This window comes from Mustelus asterias, chromosome 23, assembly GCF_964213995.1.
Source record: "Mustelus asterias chromosome 23, sMusAst1.hap1.1, whole genome shotgun sequence".
Lineage (NCBI taxonomy): Eukaryota > Metazoa > Chordata > Chondrichthyes > Carcharhiniformes > Triakidae > Mustelus > Mustelus asterias.
The window spans coordinates 16,691,481-16,709,048 of NC_135823.1; the positions used below are offsets into that span (position 1 = coordinate 16,691,481).

At 45.2% G+C, this 17,568-nt stretch overlaps 1 protein-coding gene across 1 annotated transcript in view; it reads left to right on the forward strand.

Moving 5' to 3' along the window:
* The first annotated feature begins 2,702 nt into the window (after nucleotides 1-2,702).
* The window catches only part of LOC144510916 (apolipophorins), a 209,673-nt gene continuing 194,807 nt past the window's right edge, over nucleotides 2,703-17,568 (forward strand). The window contains exons 1-4 of the mRNA XM_078240973.1: nucleotides 2,703-2,811; nucleotides 4,284-4,337; nucleotides 7,526-7,686; nucleotides 14,956-15,026. Of these exons, the coding sequence (XP_078097099.1) occupies nucleotides 2,760-2,811; nucleotides 4,284-4,337; nucleotides 7,526-7,686; nucleotides 14,956-15,026 (338 nt within the window). The 5' untranslated portion in view covers nucleotides 2,703-2,759. The remainder of the gene's footprint in view (nucleotides 2,812-4,283; nucleotides 4,338-7,525; nucleotides 7,687-14,955; nucleotides 15,027-17,568) is intronic.

The window sequence follows — 17,568 nt, forward strand, 5'->3', positions numbered from 1 at the left end:
CAGCTTTGCATCCTATCTATGTCTCTTTGCAGCCTACAACAGCCCTCCACCTCATCCACTACTCCACCAATCTTGGTGTCATCAGCAAATTTACTGATCCACCCTTCAGCCCCCTCCTCTAAGTCATTAATAAAAATCACAAAGAGCAGAGGACCAAGCACTGATCCCTGCGGCACTCTGCTAGCAACCTGCTTCCAATCCGAAAATTTTCCATCGACCACCACCCTCTGTCTTCGATCAGACAGCCAGTTACCTATCCAATCGGCCAACTTTCCCTTTATCCCACACCTCCTCACTTTCATCATAAGCCGACCATGGGGGACCTTATCAAACGCCTTACTAAAATCCATGTTTCTGACATCAACTGTCCTACCTTCATCAACACACTTAGTTACCTCCTCAAAAAATTCTATCAAATTTGTGAGGCACGACTTGCCCTTCACGAAGATGCAGAGCAATGCGGCACAGTAATTAGCACCACTGCCTCACAACTCCAGGGACCTGGGTTCGATTCCCGGCTTGGGTCACTGTCTGTGTGGAGTCTGCATGTTCTCTCCGTGTCTGCGTGGGTTTCCTCCGGGTGCTCCAGTTTCCTCCCACACTCCAAAGGTGTAATTTGGATTAGGTTGATTGGCCATGCTAAATTGCCCCTTAGTGTCCCGGGATCCGTAGGTTACAGGGATTAGCGGAGTAAATATGTGGGGTTATGGTGATAGGGACTGGGTGGGATTGTTGTTGGTGCAGACTTGATGGGCCGAATGGACTCCTTCTGCACTGTAGGGATTCTATGGGAACGGTGCGGGTTGAATTCCTGTACCGGCTGAGGTTATCCATGAAGGCCCTGCATTCTCAACCTTGCCCTCGCCTGAGGTGTGGTGACCCTTACATTAAATCACCACCAGTCAGCTCACCCCTCAAAGGCTTACGGTCATGTAAGACTATGACAACTTTACCTTTTATCTTTATCTTACCTTATTCATTTTTACTGCGACTCTGATCTCTTCAAGCGGCAAGGGAAACATTATCAGGTAAGAAAAGAGAATTATATTTGTTTTGACCTTTTTTAGGCAGACAGTGCATCAGCAAAAGAATTGAGCAGGTGCTGTGAGTAAACTAGACATTTGGTCAATTCATAGAATCCCTACAGTGCAGAAGAAGGCCATTTGGCCCATCCAGTCTGCGCTGACCACAGTCCCATCCAGGCCCTATTCCTATAACCCCATGCATTTACCCTAGTGTGTCCCCTGACACTAATAGGCAATTTAGCACGGCCAATGCACCTAACCAGCACGTCTTTTAGACTGTGGGAGGAAACCGGAGCACCCGGAGGAAACCCACGCAGACACAGGGAGAACGTGCAGACTCCGCACAGACAGTGAGCCAAGGCTGGAATTGAACCTGGGTCCCTGGCGCTGTGAGGCAGCAGTGCTAACCACTGTGCCACCGTAATTGATTTTCAAACTTTTCTGAAAGATCACGAAGCTGAAACCGTAGAACCATAGCAGGAAATGAAAGCATTCAACACTGGAGATAATTTAATCTCACAAATTCAGTCCACGGGAAGCTGATCTAATACTTCCACCCAGAGCTACTCTGAAGGAAGACAGCCCCTATATTTGAAAATAAATTTCAGTAGAAGTGGAGATTTAACATCCTGCTGCAGCAAGTCTGAATGAACTTTTCGATTTAAATATGAACCAAGATATATTAGTTTTAAAGGAACTCTGCTGTTTGTGTGTATATCACTGAGGTTTCCTGTGTTTTTCTAACATAATTTGATCTATTTGTGTGTGAGTTTGTCTGTGTGAGGTTTGTGTTTTGTGTGTGTGAGTTTGTGCATGTGTTTGTGAATGTTTTAGTGTGTTTTGTGTGAGTTTGAGAGTGTGTCTGTGTGTGAGGTTTGTGAGAGTTTGAGTGTTTTGTGTTTGTGAGTTTGTGTCTGTGTGTTTGTGCGTATGTTTTAGTGTGAGATTTGTGAGTGTGTGAATGAGTTTTGTGAGTGTGAGATTTGTATATTTGTGTAAGTGTGTGAGTGAGTTTGTGTGTGAATGAGTTTGTGTGTGAGGTTTGAGTGTTCTGAGTGTGAGAGTTTGTGTGATGTGTGTGTATTTGTGTGAGGTTTGTATATTTGTGAGTGAGTTTGTGTGTGAGGTTTGTGTATTTGAGTGAGTTTGTGTGTGAGGTGTGAGCGCTCTGTGAGTGTGAGTTTGTGTAAGTGAGTGTGTGTGTGAGGTTTGAGTGTTTTGTGAGTGTGAATTTGTGTAAGTGTGGGTTTGAGTGTTTTGTCTATTTATGTGTGAGGTTTGAGTGTTTTGTGTATTTATGTGTGTGAGGTTTGAGTGTTTTGTGTATTTATATGTGTGAGGTTTGAGTGTTTTGTGAGTGTGAATTTGTGTGAGTGAGTTTGTGTAAGTGTGTGTGTGAGGTTTGAGTGTTTTTGTGTATTTATGTGTGTGAGGTTTGAGTGAGTGTGTGTGATATTACCAGACTGGGTATTCTCCTGCTGGATGTTAACTTTTCTGGACCAATCAGGATATTAGCCAACCTACAGAGCCCCGGGATTGGCGGAAAGTTTTGAGCGGCTCTCCCCCAGCCCCATTCCCACTCCCACGCCCGGGCGAAGGAGTCAAATATCCCGATCCGGCCGAGGCTGGAAGGGCTTCTCTCGCAGCCCCAGAGATCCAGCTTCCCTCTGGCCAGGAACTGGCGCTGCTCTGTTCAATGCTGCACTATCCCGGGAGATTTATCTTGTGACAATTATGAGGCTGCAGGCGGCTCTCTTTCTCTGGGCGGCTGTCAGCGCTTTTGGGAGTAAGTTGATATCTGCGTGTGGCTGGAGATTTATGTTGGGAGGGGAAGGGGTGGATATGGGGATAAAAGCCCATTCTCTGTCTATACACAGAGTTGAAGCTCTTTCCAATCCAGTATCTATTCACTTGCTTGATAAACTGCGGTTCAGTTGGAGCAGATTTAACAAGAAGTCTAATGCGATTACAGAGTCTATGAAGGGAGTCCCCACAGTGCCTGTGTCTGCTAGACTTGTAGAAGCTTCGCTGTAAGCTTTGAGCCAAATGTGTGCTTGTGCGCAGTGAATTAGGTAATTTCAATAACTGGTCCAATGTTAGAAACTGTGTTTTTGTGTGTTTAAATTGGTTGTTACAGGGTAGAAACTGCATTTTAGAAAACAATTTTTATTTTCTTTTAAAAGCGAAGTTATGATGATTTATTACCCCCCCCCCCCCCCCCTTTTTAAGTGAAATAATTGGGAGTTAATATCCCGGGGGGTGGGAGGGGGAGAAACACATTCTCTGAATTAGATAGATGTATAGAATTTATTAGCATCACAAGTAGGCTTACATTAACACTGCAATGAAGTTACTGTGAAAGTCCCCTAAATTTGCATCAGATATAAATGGTTGGATTTGGAATGGTACAGTGGGTGCCAGTGTTCTCTTGTTCCTCTACAAGTTGGCACTCATTTACAAGGGGGGAGGTGGGCTCTTTGCCGCAGAAGGCTGTGGAGGCCAGGTCACTGAGTGTCCTTAAGACAGAGAGGTTCTTGATTAGTAAGGGGATCAGGTGTTATGGGGAAAAGGCAAGAGAATGGGGATGAGAAAAAAAAACAGGCATGATTGAATAGTAGAGCAGACTCGATGGGCCGAGTGGCCTAATTCTGCTCCTATGTCTTATGGGCTATCTAATGCTGGGGGGTTGCATTAGTTGCACCCAAGTCCTGTGGAAGGAAAGGTGTAGCCTGGCCCCTCTCTGAGCCACTGGCCATTTCCCTTAAACTGTCAAACATTTGCAACCAGCCCTTCAGCCTTCACTCTGGGTGAAATAGTCCAGATATATTCTGTAAGAGCATGGCTCATGCTTAAAGCCTTATTTCACAATCCATTGCTCATTCTTATTACATTCCCCAACTTGGGTGGCACACTGGTTAGCACTGCTGCCTCACAGCGCCAGGGACCCGGGTTCAATTCCGGCCTCGGGTCACTGTCTATGTGGAGTTTGCACGTTCTTCCCGTGTCTATGTGGGTTTCCTCCGGATGCTCCAGTTTCCTCCCAAGATGTGCAGGTTAGGTGGATTGGCCATGCTAAATTGATCCTAGTATCAGGGGGACTGGCATGGGGTTGTGGGGATAGAGACTGGGTGGGATTGTGATCGGTGCAGATTCGATGGGCCAAATGGGCTCCTTCTGCACTGTAGGATTCTATGATTCTTAAGACTCACTTGTTGCCATGGGCTCGACTGAGCTGATTTATGTCTGTTTACTCTCTAGGGAATTTAGCGAAACCTGGGCCAGGTAATAATCCCTGCGTGACCAGCTGCACAGGTAAGCACTAAGTATCTTCATTTGTGCATGGATTGGGAAATCCTGTCGAAACTAACTTAGAGATGTTTGAATAAGAGTTGTGGGAGCCAGTGTTTTTTTACACCCGCTCTCTATCAACTCCAGTCTTTTCTATAATATCCGATGTTGCCCATTCAAACTGTTACTGGATAGTTACTGGGATTTGGGAACATTTATCCTGTACTTCATGTGGAAGTGTAACCCACACCGCTGACTAAGGTTTAAAAACTGCTGGATAGCACTGGCAGTTATCCACCCACTCACCCCCCCCGACTCAGCTCTCTGTCCACCCGGACAGAGCAGCAGTGTGCTTTCTGCATTACAGAATGAGAGATTCACAGGCCAAAGAATTACTCACTGCATAACGGCCTGGGCACAATAATTTTACTGTTGCTCAAACTCGGTGCAAACAGATTGAAGTCAGCAGCGGCAAAGACATCCGGCTTTCCAAAGGGAAAGCGAATCCTTCGTGTAAATTATAGGCGTCTGCTTGTACTTATCCTCAATTATCATCCATCATCGTCATTAGCACCACTTCAGTGTGTACTGCCCTTTTCCTCCCAAGCCCTATATTTATTTATTAGTGTCACAAGTAGGCTTACATTAACACATTGTGGGCAGCTCAGTGGTCAGCACTGCTGCCTCACAGCGCCAGGGACCTGGGTTCGATTCCTGGCTTGGGTCACTGCCTGTGCAGAGTCTGCACGTTCTCCCCGTGTCTGCGTGGGATTCCTCCGGGTGCTCCTGTTTCCTCCCACAGTCCAAAGATGTGCGGGTTAGGTGGATTGGCCATGCTAAATTGCCCCCTAGTGTCAGGGGGACTAATTGGGGAAAATGCATGGAGTTATGGGGATAGGGCCTGGGTGGGATTGTGGTTGGTGCAGACTCAATGGGCCGAATGGCCTCCTTCTGCACTGTAGGATTCTATGAACACTGCAATGACGTTACTGTGAAAATCCCCGAGTCGCCACACTCCGGCACCTGTTCGGGTACACTGAGGGAGAATTTAGCATGGCCAATACACCTAACCAGCACATCTTTTGGACTGTGGGAGGAAACTCACACAGACACGGGGAGAATGTGCAGACTCCACACAGACAGTGACCCAAGCCGGGAATTGAACCCGGATCCCTGGTGCTGTGAGGCAGCAGTGCTAACCGCTGTGCCACAGTACTGCTCTGTGTATCGTGTTTATGTATACTGTTCTTAGATTGTTTTACCTGACATTTGTGGGCTAACCTCTCTTGTTATACATGTCTTTTGCCATGTTGAAGCCTTCCTTCAACATTCTGATTGAGGGCTGTGACTAATAAAATATTTTTTGGAGTACCCAGGCCCCTCTCTTTTTGCACTTGACTTGAAGAAAGATCTGGGGAAAGCAGCATGCCAGAAATGACTGCTGCTAATGGACAAAGTCACAGCCTGCATTTCGATCTAAAGTGTTAAACAAGCTGAACTGAGTGCAATAAGCTTCCATTCAAATAGCAGACAGACAGATCCACATTTGTCTATCATGAACACCAGAAGTAGTTTCTGGTCCAGCACTGGATGAACAGTATTTTTTTAGGATACAGACTAACTGCTGTTGACATTACTTATAATTCTAGAATTTTTTTTTAAATTCTGAAATCGATTAGTCCTGCTCACAAATCAGGAAATCGCACTGGAATCATCTTCATCTGTCTCTTTCCATTGCATATCCTGTTCATAGTTGATGTATCTCGGGCAAAAGTGAGGATTGTGGGTTTTAAAAAGAATTGGCTGTTACCTTCCGGCTCACTTTGATTTATTATTGTCACATGTATTAGTATACAGTGAAAAGTATTGTTTCTTGTGCTATACAGACAAAGCATACCGTACATAGAGAAGGAAAGGAGAGAACGCAGAATGTAGCGTTACAATCATAGCTAAGGTGTAGAGAAAGATCAACTTAATGCGAGGTAGATCCATTCAAATGTCTGATGGCAACAGGGAAGAAACTGTTTTTGAGTCAGTTAGTACGTGATGTCAGACTTCTATCTCTTTTTCCCGATGGAAGAGGGAATGTCCAGGGTGAATGGCGTCTTGATTATGCTGGCTGCTTTTCCGAGGCAGCGGGAAGCGTAAACGGAGTCAATGGATGGGAGGCTGGTTTGCGTGATGGACTAGACTTCATTCACGACTCTCTTTGTTATCTATTTCTCATTTTGACCTGCATTTTGCCATGAGAATTACAACCTAACATTGTTTTGTTTAATGCCGACAATATTACAAAATGCTGTGCAAATTAATTAGCTCAAGTCTAGCCAATAGTGTGTATCCTGCAAACTCCATGCTGTATGTCATCTTCACTAATGTTCTGAGGACCCAGGTTTGAATCCCACCATGGCAGATGGTGGAATTTGAATTCAATGAAAAATATCTGGAATTAAGAATCTACTGATGACCATGAAACCATTGTCGATTGTCGCAAAAACCCATCTGGTTCACTCATGTCCATTAGGGAAGGAAATCTGCCACCTTACCTGGTCTGGTCTACATGTGACTCCAGGTCTACATGTGACTCCAGGTCCACAGCAATGTGGATGACTCTCAATTGCCCTCCAAGGGCAACTAGCGATGGGCAATAAATGCTGGCCAGCCAGTGAAGTCCATGTCCCATGAACAGATAAAGATAAACTGCCATTGGCAGCAGTCATTTGTGGCATTTTCCTCTCTGAAGCTAAGTGCAAGAGGTTTTAGTATTTCAAAAATATTTTATTAGTCATTGTCCTAAATCAAAATAAATCAAAGAAGTGTAAATGCATTGCCTATGTTTCATTTATTATTATTCATTAGCACTGCTGCCTCACAGCGCCAGGGACCCAGGTTCAATTCCAGCCTCGGGTCACTGTCTGTGTGGAGTTTGCAATTTCTCCCTGTGTCTACGTGGGTTTCCTCCGGGTGCTCTGGTTTCCTCCCACAGTCCAAAAATGTGCAGGTTAGATTGATTGGCCATGCTAAATTGCCCTTTAGTGTCAGAGAGATTAGCAGGGTAAATACATGGGGGTACACGGATAGGGCCTGGGTGGGATTGTTGTCAGTGCAGACTCAATGGGCTGAATGGCCTCCTTCTGTGCTGTAGGGATTCTGTGATTATTCAACATTTAGCCCATCACTGTAAAATTAACAATGTTTTATTATTCTATTAGGTACTAATCTACTGAATTACCAGAAAGGTTTCCGATATACCTACACCTACACAACTGTCACAAATAGCTTCCTGCAGGGCAGTTCACACGAGAGCAGCGGCATAGCAATAGAATGTTTAGTGAATATCGACGTTGTGGACAAGTGTCGCCATATCTTAACGGTAGGTATCCTTATTGTTTGACTGTTTATAATGTTGCCTTCAAACACTCTACAATGCAGGCAGACTTTATTCTGCAAGTGTTGTGATTGTGTTTTGGTGATTGACAGCTGACCGTGAGTTAGCCTGTATCCAAGTTTGCTCACATTTCCATAATACTGCTGATTGACGTAACTTAACTTGGTCGTCAAACCTGAATGGGGTTTTAGCGGTTGCCTAACCTGCATGTGGTTTGTCACCAGAATAATTTGTATCATTCATTTTCTCATCAATCACTTTTCTATCGCTTGTAATGCATCGCAGCAAATGAGAAACACAGAGCTCTGGGATAAAGCAAGCGTGTGTGTTTTTAAAAATTCATTCAAAGGGGTGTGGGCTTCACTTGGTTAGCCAGCACTCATTGCTGTAAGAGGAATTCTGAGGTATCCCACTGGGGTGTCTTGTACTCAGCTGATCTCACACAGCCAATAATAGACTACGAAAGACAGCACATAGTTAAAGAATGAAAAAGAGTTTTATTTGCTAATGCATGCATCAGGAGTAGCCAACTATCGTCCCTGACATAACATTACAAACATAGAATTGATATACCCTTCTGAACACTTCCATTTCCCACCCAGTTTGTCAGCCAAACTGGAGGGACCGATTGCAGTATTACACGCTTAGCCAATAACATTCCACCTGTCAACAGGATTAGGAGCTCATTACACCCGAAGATTCCTTCCCCGTTACCTAATAAACCTAACCCACGTCAATCCGGTATATCCAGGGCTACTGCTAACATCTGCAAATTTTAATTGGCGAAAGGAGTCCGTTCTCTGCCCGAATTCGGCCTCCCTTTTATCAGCCTGAAAGACTGCACCAAGCTCGCTACCCAGGAGCAAATGCACTCCCATACATTCCAGACCTCTGATTGCTTCTGCGTATCCCAAGCTGATAAGAAGAACTGCCTTTCTGTGCTCTGTTAAAAGTATTTGGTCTGTCTACCGCTGTGTTTCCCATCACACTGAGCATTCAGATCGCAGTTGGCCAAGGCGCACATTACATATTAAAAATACAGTTTAAGTTTATAATGCTTGGTTAATTTGTGGTTATACAGTTTATAATACCTTTTCATATATTGTTCCAGGCACATTGTGAATTCTCACTATATATAATACATTTTATAATTACCTTAACATAGTCTACCTATTATAGTAAATCTAAAATGAAGGGCTTCTATGATACGATTTAAATTTACCCTTCATTGGTTGCCTTATGACACTTCCGCCACCTCCAGCATAATGTTACCCTCAAAGCGATTGGGTTGCTCTTTGAAGATTTCAGATGTGATGGGTTGACTGACCCCTCTGGGTCTCCTGTGATGCATACTTTTGAGTTCTCTGCAGACATTTTCCTTTTTGGGGTTCAGAGGAGCTCTGGGTCCCCCTGCCTGCTGTAACCTGTGATTCACAATGCAAGCCCAGTGAGATGAACAGTCTCCAGAAGGGTGCTACTGAGCACCCTGATTGAGTTATCCAAGCTAGGGAAACTTGCTAGAACCTCGCAAAACAAATACTTGTGTTACAGTTTTTAAAATATCGGGTCCGCTGTGACTATCTGTGATCCTGTACAATCTGTCCTAGGTATTCAGCTTGCTGCTACTTGAATTATTTTGAAGCTCTCATACAGCCAGTATCCTGTGAAAACATAAAGGATCACTGATGCCAGTAAGATTCCTCGGTGGTTATCAGTGGGGGTGGTGGTGGCATTGTGTTATTGCCACTGGACTCGTAACCCAGAGACCCAAGATGATGCTCTGGGGACCTGGGTTCAAATCCCACCGTGGCAGATGGTCAAATTTGAATTCAATAAAAATCTGGAATTAAAATTCCAATGATGACCATGAAATCATTTTTGATTGTTGTAAAAACCCATCTTGTTCACTAATACCCTTTAGGGAAGGAAATCTGCTGTCCTTACCTGGTCTGGCCTATATGTGACTCCAGACTCACATCAATGTGGTTGACTCTTAACTGCCCTCTCAATTAGGGATGGGCAATAAATGCCAGTGATGCCCACATCCCACGAACATAGAAAGTTTAAGAAAAAATGTTTCACTTGGATTCTTCTTGTGTGGATCAATATCAGAATCTGCAGACTTCACTATAATCTGAGTTATTTGTCAATTTAATATCTTCTCGATTGACCCAAAGATATATCGCAGGTTTCTTGCAATCACAGTCATTCTTAGTCAACAAAGAACAGTACAGCACAGGAACAGGCCGTTCGGTCTTTCAAGCCTGCGCCGATCATGTTGTCCTATCTAGACCAACTGCCTGTATCCCTCAATTCCCCGTCTGTTTGTGTGTCTATCCAGTTAAGTCTTAAATGTCGCTAATGTATCTGCCTCAACCACCTCACTTGGCAGTGCGTTCTAGGCCCCCACCTCCCTCTGTGTAAAAAAAAACTTCCTCCGCACATCTCCACTGAACCTTTTCCCCCCCTTACCTTGAACTTGTGCCCCCTTGTCATTGGTACTAGCCCAGAGAAATCCTTTAGGCACTGGTTGATGGCTGACAATAGGATGAAAGGAAACAGTTTAAAGTGGATTTTCTGTAATTGTATGCTATTGCAGAGGAATGCAAACCTTGATCCAACTTAATCTCCCTAATGATCCTCCCGGCTTCATGATGTGTAGCTTCATAACTTGATGTTTGCAGCCACCCCTGCTCAATCCCAACATCGCTCCTTCCCCGTGCAACTATCTGAAGGTCCCGTTCAGAGTGATTGGTTTTTTGCTAACAGAGTAGGGGGAACGTCACTCGCCAGATCCTTAGCCCAGCCTGTGTTTGTCAATGTGCTGCTTTTTGAATGAGCTTTTGGGCTCAGTCACCCATAGTGGAGAGGTCATCAGGGCCTTCAAGTGGCAGTTGTCAGTCTCCTCTGAGGCTCAACGTTTGCCTAAAACAGCTAACACAAAGAAGGCAGCCTGTCAGCTGTCCAGAATTCCTCAGCAGTGTTGAATAATGCAATTGGGAACACAGAGGATATTTTAGTGACTCTGAAACAAACGTTTCTCAATTAATCCTGATTGTACTTTAGACATTCGTGGAATGTTGCAAGTTTTTAACTTGAAATGTCTGAATTACGTTTTGGAAACCATTGCCAGCCATTTTTATTCGAGGTACTGACTCAAGAACAGCTTGTTACCTGTTGCCATCAGACCTTTCAATGGTGCTATCACATATTAAGCTAATTTTTCTCTTCACCCTATCTGGCACAGTGGCACACTGCTGCCTCACAGTGCCAGGGACCCGGGTTCGATTCCCAGCCTGGGTCACTGTCTGTGCGGAGTTTGCACGTTCTCCCTGTGTCTGCACGGGTTTTCTCCGGGTGCTCCGGTTTCCCCACCACAGTCTGAAAGATGTGCTGGTTAGGTGCATTGGCCATGCTCAATTCTCCCTCAGTGTACCCGAACAGGTGCTGGAGTGTGACAAGTAGGGGATTTTCAAAGTAACTTCATTGCAATGTTAATGTAAGCTTACTTGTGACACTAATAAATAAACTTTAAAACTGCAACACTATATTCTGCACCCTATCCTTTCCTTCTCATAGAATCCTACAGTGCAGAAGGAGGCCATTTGGCCCATCGAGTCTGCACCAATCGCAATCCCACCCAGGCCCTATCCCCATAACCCCATGCATTTACCCTAGCTAGTCCCCCTGACACCAAGGGGCAATTTAGTATGGCCAATCCACCTAACCAGCACACCTTTGGACTGTGGGAGGAAACCGGAGCACCCGGAGGAAACCCACGCAGACACGGGGAGAACATGCAAACTCCACACAGACAGTGACCCGAGCCGGGAATCGAATCCGGGACCCTGGCGCTGTGAGGCTGCAGTGCTAACCACTCCCCAATGTACTCTATGAATGGTATCTTTTGTCTGTACAGCTTGCAAGAAACAATACACGTGACACTAAATGAATTCAATTCAGCGCACAAATTGCGATTGAATAAGTTACATTCTTATCTCTGTAGATGATGGGATGATAAATGCAATTATTCATCAATAATCAGTACAACCTGTTGAATAAAACATCAATTCCCTACCCTTACACTTCAATAGCAATATGCAAATGGTCACGTGTAAGTGGTATGCAACATTTTCTAAAGCACTTGCACCTGCTGGGGTTTCACTTACTCCCATTTCTTTTGTTATAAATTGTTTCTGCTTCTGTGCTACTTACCAGATCCCAGCTCCTTTTTAATCCCCGGGTCACCTTTCGTTATCCGTTTCAGTATTGGATTGCACAATTTTTTTATTTTCCTGTCCTGCCAATCTGAAGAAAGATACTTAAAGCTGTTAGAAAACAGACCTAGTTTTATTGGGATTTTGATTCCAGTAACAACGCCACAAAAATGACTAATGTAGCCTTTGAATAAAAGCAATGCTGACAATCTGAAATAAGAATTAAGTGTTTAAAATTTTATTTATTAGTGTCACAAGTAGGCTTACGTTAACACTGCAGTGAAGTTACTGTGAAAATCCCCTAGTTGCCACACTCCGGCACCTGTTCGGGTACACAGAGAATTTAACATGGCCAATGCACCGAAGCAGCACGTCTTTCGGACTGTGGGAGGAAACTTGAGGAAACCATTCGGCTCCTTGAGCCTGCACTTACAACGATCCCGCCCAGGCCCTATCCTTGTAGGAATGATACAGGCCCTATCCTTGTAACCCCATATATTTACCCTGCTAATCTCCCTGACACGAATGGACAATTTAGCATGGCCAATCCACCTAACCCGCACATCTTTGGACTGTGGGAGGAAACTGGAGCACCCGGAGGAAACCCACGCAGACATGGGGAGAGTGTGCAAACTCCACACAGACAGTGACCCAAGCCGGGAATCGAACCTGGGTCCCTGGCACTGAGGCGGCAGTGCTAACCACTGAGGCGGCAGTGCTAACCACTGTGCCACCGTGCTGCCCTGTAGCAAATCGTCCAACCTGGCAGTATCTGTGGAGAGAGAAATGGTCAATATGAGTATTGGGAAGAAGAGGACTTGTTGTTTCTTTTAGTTTTAGCTTTTCAGCCTTGAGGAGTTAAACACACTCATGGGGTTTGACGGGTATGAGGTTGCAGCATTTCTCAGAGTCGGAGTAAAAGCCAGGATTAGAAGTTTTCTTTTTCAGCAATATTTCTACTCTAGTTTCTGAAAACCCTTGTTGGACATGATTCCATGGTAACCTGGTAACTCATCTGAGTGCAAAACAACACCGTGCCATGTAAACCACATGTAAGATTAAAGTTTAAATACATTTCAGTGGTATGCTCTCAAACTGAAATCCATAGTTATCACCAGTTACTTTGTTTGATGTTGAGATTGCTTTGGCAGTTGGTATCTCTTAGCAGTGGCAGGGCTGGGGGGAGTGTAAGGGGTGCGGTGGCACAGTGGTTAGCACTGCTGCCTTACAGCGTCAGGGATCCAGGTTCGATTCCCGGCCTGGGTCACTGTCTGTGCGGAGTCTGCATGTTCTCCCAGTGTCTGCGTGGGTTTCCTCCGGGTGATCCGGTTTCCTCCCACAGTCCGAAAGATGTGCTGGTTAGGTGGATTGGCAATGCTAAATTCCCCCTCAGTGTACCCGAACAGGCGCCGGAGTGTGGTGACTACGGGAATTTTCACAGTAACTTCATTGCAGTGTTAATGTAAGCCTACTTATGACACTAATGTGGGCAGCATGGTAGCACAGTTGGGCGGCACGGTAGCACAGTGGTTAGCAAAGTGGCAAATTTTTGTTCATCGCACAGAAATCATAGAATCCTGCAGTGCAGAAAGAGGCCATTCGGCCCATCGAGTCTGCACCAACCACAATCCCACCCAGGCCCTATCCCCATATCCCTACATATTTACCCGCTAATCCCTCTAACATATGCATACCGGGACACTAGGGGCAATTTAGCCTGGCCAATCAACCTAACCCGCACATCTTTGGACTGTGGGAGGAAACCGGAGCACCCAGAGGAAACCCACGCAGACACGGGGAGAATGTGCAGACTCCACACAGGAACGAGGGTGAGGGCACACAGCTTATTGAGTCAATGGAAATTTAAAATCAGATGGCTGTTCCACTCGGGTTGTTTTTCCACTGGGCGAGTTAGCTTAAAATGATCTCTGAAGTGAATTAGATACCTCATTACTGAATCCTTCCCACATCTATCTTGCTCCTAGGCTCATCCAATGGCTTTCAGTTTGGCTGATCTCCGTTCTGTTGATGGTTTAGGCACAGCTGTTGGCCTCGGCACATGTGTCAGGGAGGAGATGAATTGACAAAGCTTTGCTCCGGTGATCATGAGTCAACTGCTCCTTGCTGCTCAAGGTCTGAATTAGACCTGGTTGCATGCTATCAAAGCTACAGTATTCCAATGGGACATGGGAACATTAGATTAGTGGCCTGTGGAATTGTGTCCAACAAGGGTTTGCCATAATGAGGAAGAAAAAGAAAACTCCCTCTTCCTCTGAGAAAGGCGACACCTCCTCACCAACAAACCCAATGAGAGTGATTTGAAGAACTAAAAGTGATGGCATTAAATTTTTATCTTTCTTCTCAAATGGACAAACGTGCAGAGTTGACTATTAAATAGGTGGCACAGTGGTTAGCACTGCTGCCTCACAGCACCAGGGAACCTAGGTTCGATTCTCGGCTTGGGTCACTGTCTGTTTGGAGTCTGCACGTTCTCCCTGTGTCTGCGTGGGTTTCCTCCGGGTGCTCCAGTATCATAGAATCCCTATGGTGTAGAAGGAGGCCATTCAGCTCATCCAGTCTGCACTGACCACAAACGCACCCAGGCCCTATTCCCATAACTCCATGTATTTACCCCTAGCTCGTCCCCTGGGGTGGCACGGTGGCACAGTGGGTTACCACTGTTACCACACAGCGCCAGGGACTTGGGATCGATTGCCGGCTTGGGTGACTGTGTGGAGTCTGCACGTTCTATCTGTGTGGGGTTTCTTTTGGGTGCTCCGGTTTCCTCCCACACTCCGAAAGACGTGCTGGTTAGGGTGCATTGGGCCATGCTAAATTCTCCCTCGGTGTACCCGAACAGATGCCGGAGTGTGACAAATAGGGGATTTTCATAGTAACTCCATTGCAGTGTTAATGTAAGCCTACTTGGGACTAATAAATAAACTTAACTTTAAAGCTTTAAAACTTTAAAATATTATAATTCAGGACTTGGCCTGTTTGTTACTTGCAAATCTAAATGGTCAATTTATGCTTTCAGCTGAGAAAGACACAGATCAAAGGATCAATGTCAAATGAGGTGGAACTTCTCCCAGGTCAGGAAAAGCTAAGGTACTGTTTAACAATGTTTTAATGAACTTGCATTCAATTTTGCTTAATCTCTCTAACAGTTAGTTACAGGCTTGTAATGCTGGCCCTTTTCATTCTGAAGATGGGGCTAAATTCTCTGTTACTAAGCCCTGAGCTCAGAAAGAGAATGGGTCAGAGGACAAAGGCCGTCATGTTGTTCTACCTCTGACCTTTGATCCTTTTATAGCTCACCACCGAGAGAGCACGACTGCTGAATTTTTCCTTTACGGCAAAGTGCCCAGAAATAAATTATTTTGACTCTTGTATTTCAAGACAAACAGTAAACGGCACGTGGTACAGTGGTTAGCACTGCTGCCTCACAGCGCCAGGGACCTTGGTTCGATTCCGGCCTCGGGTCACTGTCTCTGTGGAGTCTGCACATTCTCCCCGTGTCTGCATGGGTTTCCTCCGAGTGCTCCGGTTTCCTCCCATGGTCCGAAAGATATGCTGCTTAGGTGTATTGGCCATGCTAAATTCTCCCTCAGTATACCCGAACAGGTGCCGGAGTGTGGCAACTAGGGGATTTTCAAAGTAACTTCATTGCAGTGTTAATGTAAGCCTACTTGTGACACCTAATAAGTAAAAACACAAATCATATATGAATAGAGTTGACAGAATGTGACATGTTGATTGTCAAAGGAGAGTCCTGTTGCTATCTTTATATACACACCAGCCAACCATGAATCTCCTCAGGCTAAGAGAAGGTCATATCCAGTTACCACATCATGTTCCAACAATCCTCACAGCAGTCCTCCCAAACAATCACTGTTTTGTAGCTAAACGCGATGCATGCAGGAAGTTTGCACACTTCAGAATATCATTTATATAGTATTAGCCGATCTCTTACGGTTTTTGTTAACACTAGGGCTATTATGTTGACTGTCAGACCTGACCCACTTTTTGCAGTGATGCAATAAGTCCGATTCTATTGCATGACACTTTGGGGACCAAATTCTAGAATTGTCCTGCACTGTCCAGTATTTTGTTTGTGGGGGGGGGGTGGGCGGTAGGGGAAAGGCTGTGAGGAGGATACAAAGAGATCTAGACAGGTTAAGTGAATGGGCAACGAGATGGCAGAGGAAATGCAATGTGGAGGTGTGAAATTATTCACTTTGGTTGTAAAATTAGAAAAACAGAATAGATTTGATGGCAGGATTAGAGGATATATGTGAAACTTCTTGTAGTTCAATTGTGAAAGTTAGTGTTGGAGAAATCTTATGTATTAGCTTTTTAACTTAAAGAGAAACAGTCACTTTCCTTCAAAGTACACGGCAGATTAGTGTGGGTTTGATTATCATTTTCTGCAATGGTGTTGGCGTGATGTATTTTCTGTGACTTTTAACATGTAATGTAGGGCGGCACGGTGGCACAATGGTTAGCACTGCAGCCTCACAACACCAGCGACCTGGGTTTGATTCCCGGCTTGGGTCACTGTCTGTGTGGAATTTGCATGTTCCCCTCGTGTCTGCGTGGGTTTCCTCCCACAATCTGAAAGACGTGCTGGTTAGGTGCATTGACCTGAACAGGCACCGGAATGTGGCCACTAGGGGAATTTCACAGTAACTTCATTGCAGTGTTAATGTCAGCCTTGTGGCTAATAAATAAACTTTTTACTTTGAATAAGGGGGAGTGCCATGATGAGGGGCTGAGAAAATTGGGCCTATGCTCTCTGGATTTTAGAAGACCACGAGGTAATCTCAAACAGTACAAGATTCTGAAGGGGATTGGCAGGGTAGATGCTGGGAGACTGTGCTGGTTGGGAAACCAAGAACATGGGGGCAGAGTCTCTGGATAAATGTCCAATCATTTAGAATTGTGAGGAGATATTTCTTCACTGAAAGGTCATGAATCTTTGGAATTCTGTACAAGAGATGGAGCATGTGGAGGCTCCATTGTTTGAATGTTTAAGGCTGAGAGAGACAGATTATTGATCTCTCGGGGATATGGATAGTGGATGGGAAAATGGAGTTGAAGCCCAGGATCCGACCTGATCGTATTGACTTGCAGAGCAGGCTCACTGGACCAAATGGCCTACTCCTGCTCCTATTTCTTATGTTCCTAATGTAAATAAGTGGCCTAATCATAGAATCCCTACAGTGCAGAAGGAGGCCATTCAGCCCATTGGGCCGGCACCCTATGTAATAACCCTGAAAATCCCTCTGACACCATTAAGCGGCAATTTAGCATGGCCAGTCAACCTAACCAACATGTCTTTGGACTGTGGGAGGAAACCAGAGCACTCGGAGGAAACCCACGCAGACACTGGGAGAACGTGCAGACTCCGCACAGACAGTGAGCCAAGCCGGGAATCGAACCCGGGTCCCTGGCACTGTGAGGCAGCAGTGCTAACCACTGTGCCACCCACTTGTGTGAAGTAATATTCACAATATATATCACTTATCATTTTAGAAGCTGATGCACAGCAAGATGGTGTCTGCTTGAAGTTAAGTAAGGAATGTTTAGCAGCAGATGTTAATCTTTGGCTTCAGTGGCTTGAGAAGATGATCCTGGGATATGACGCATC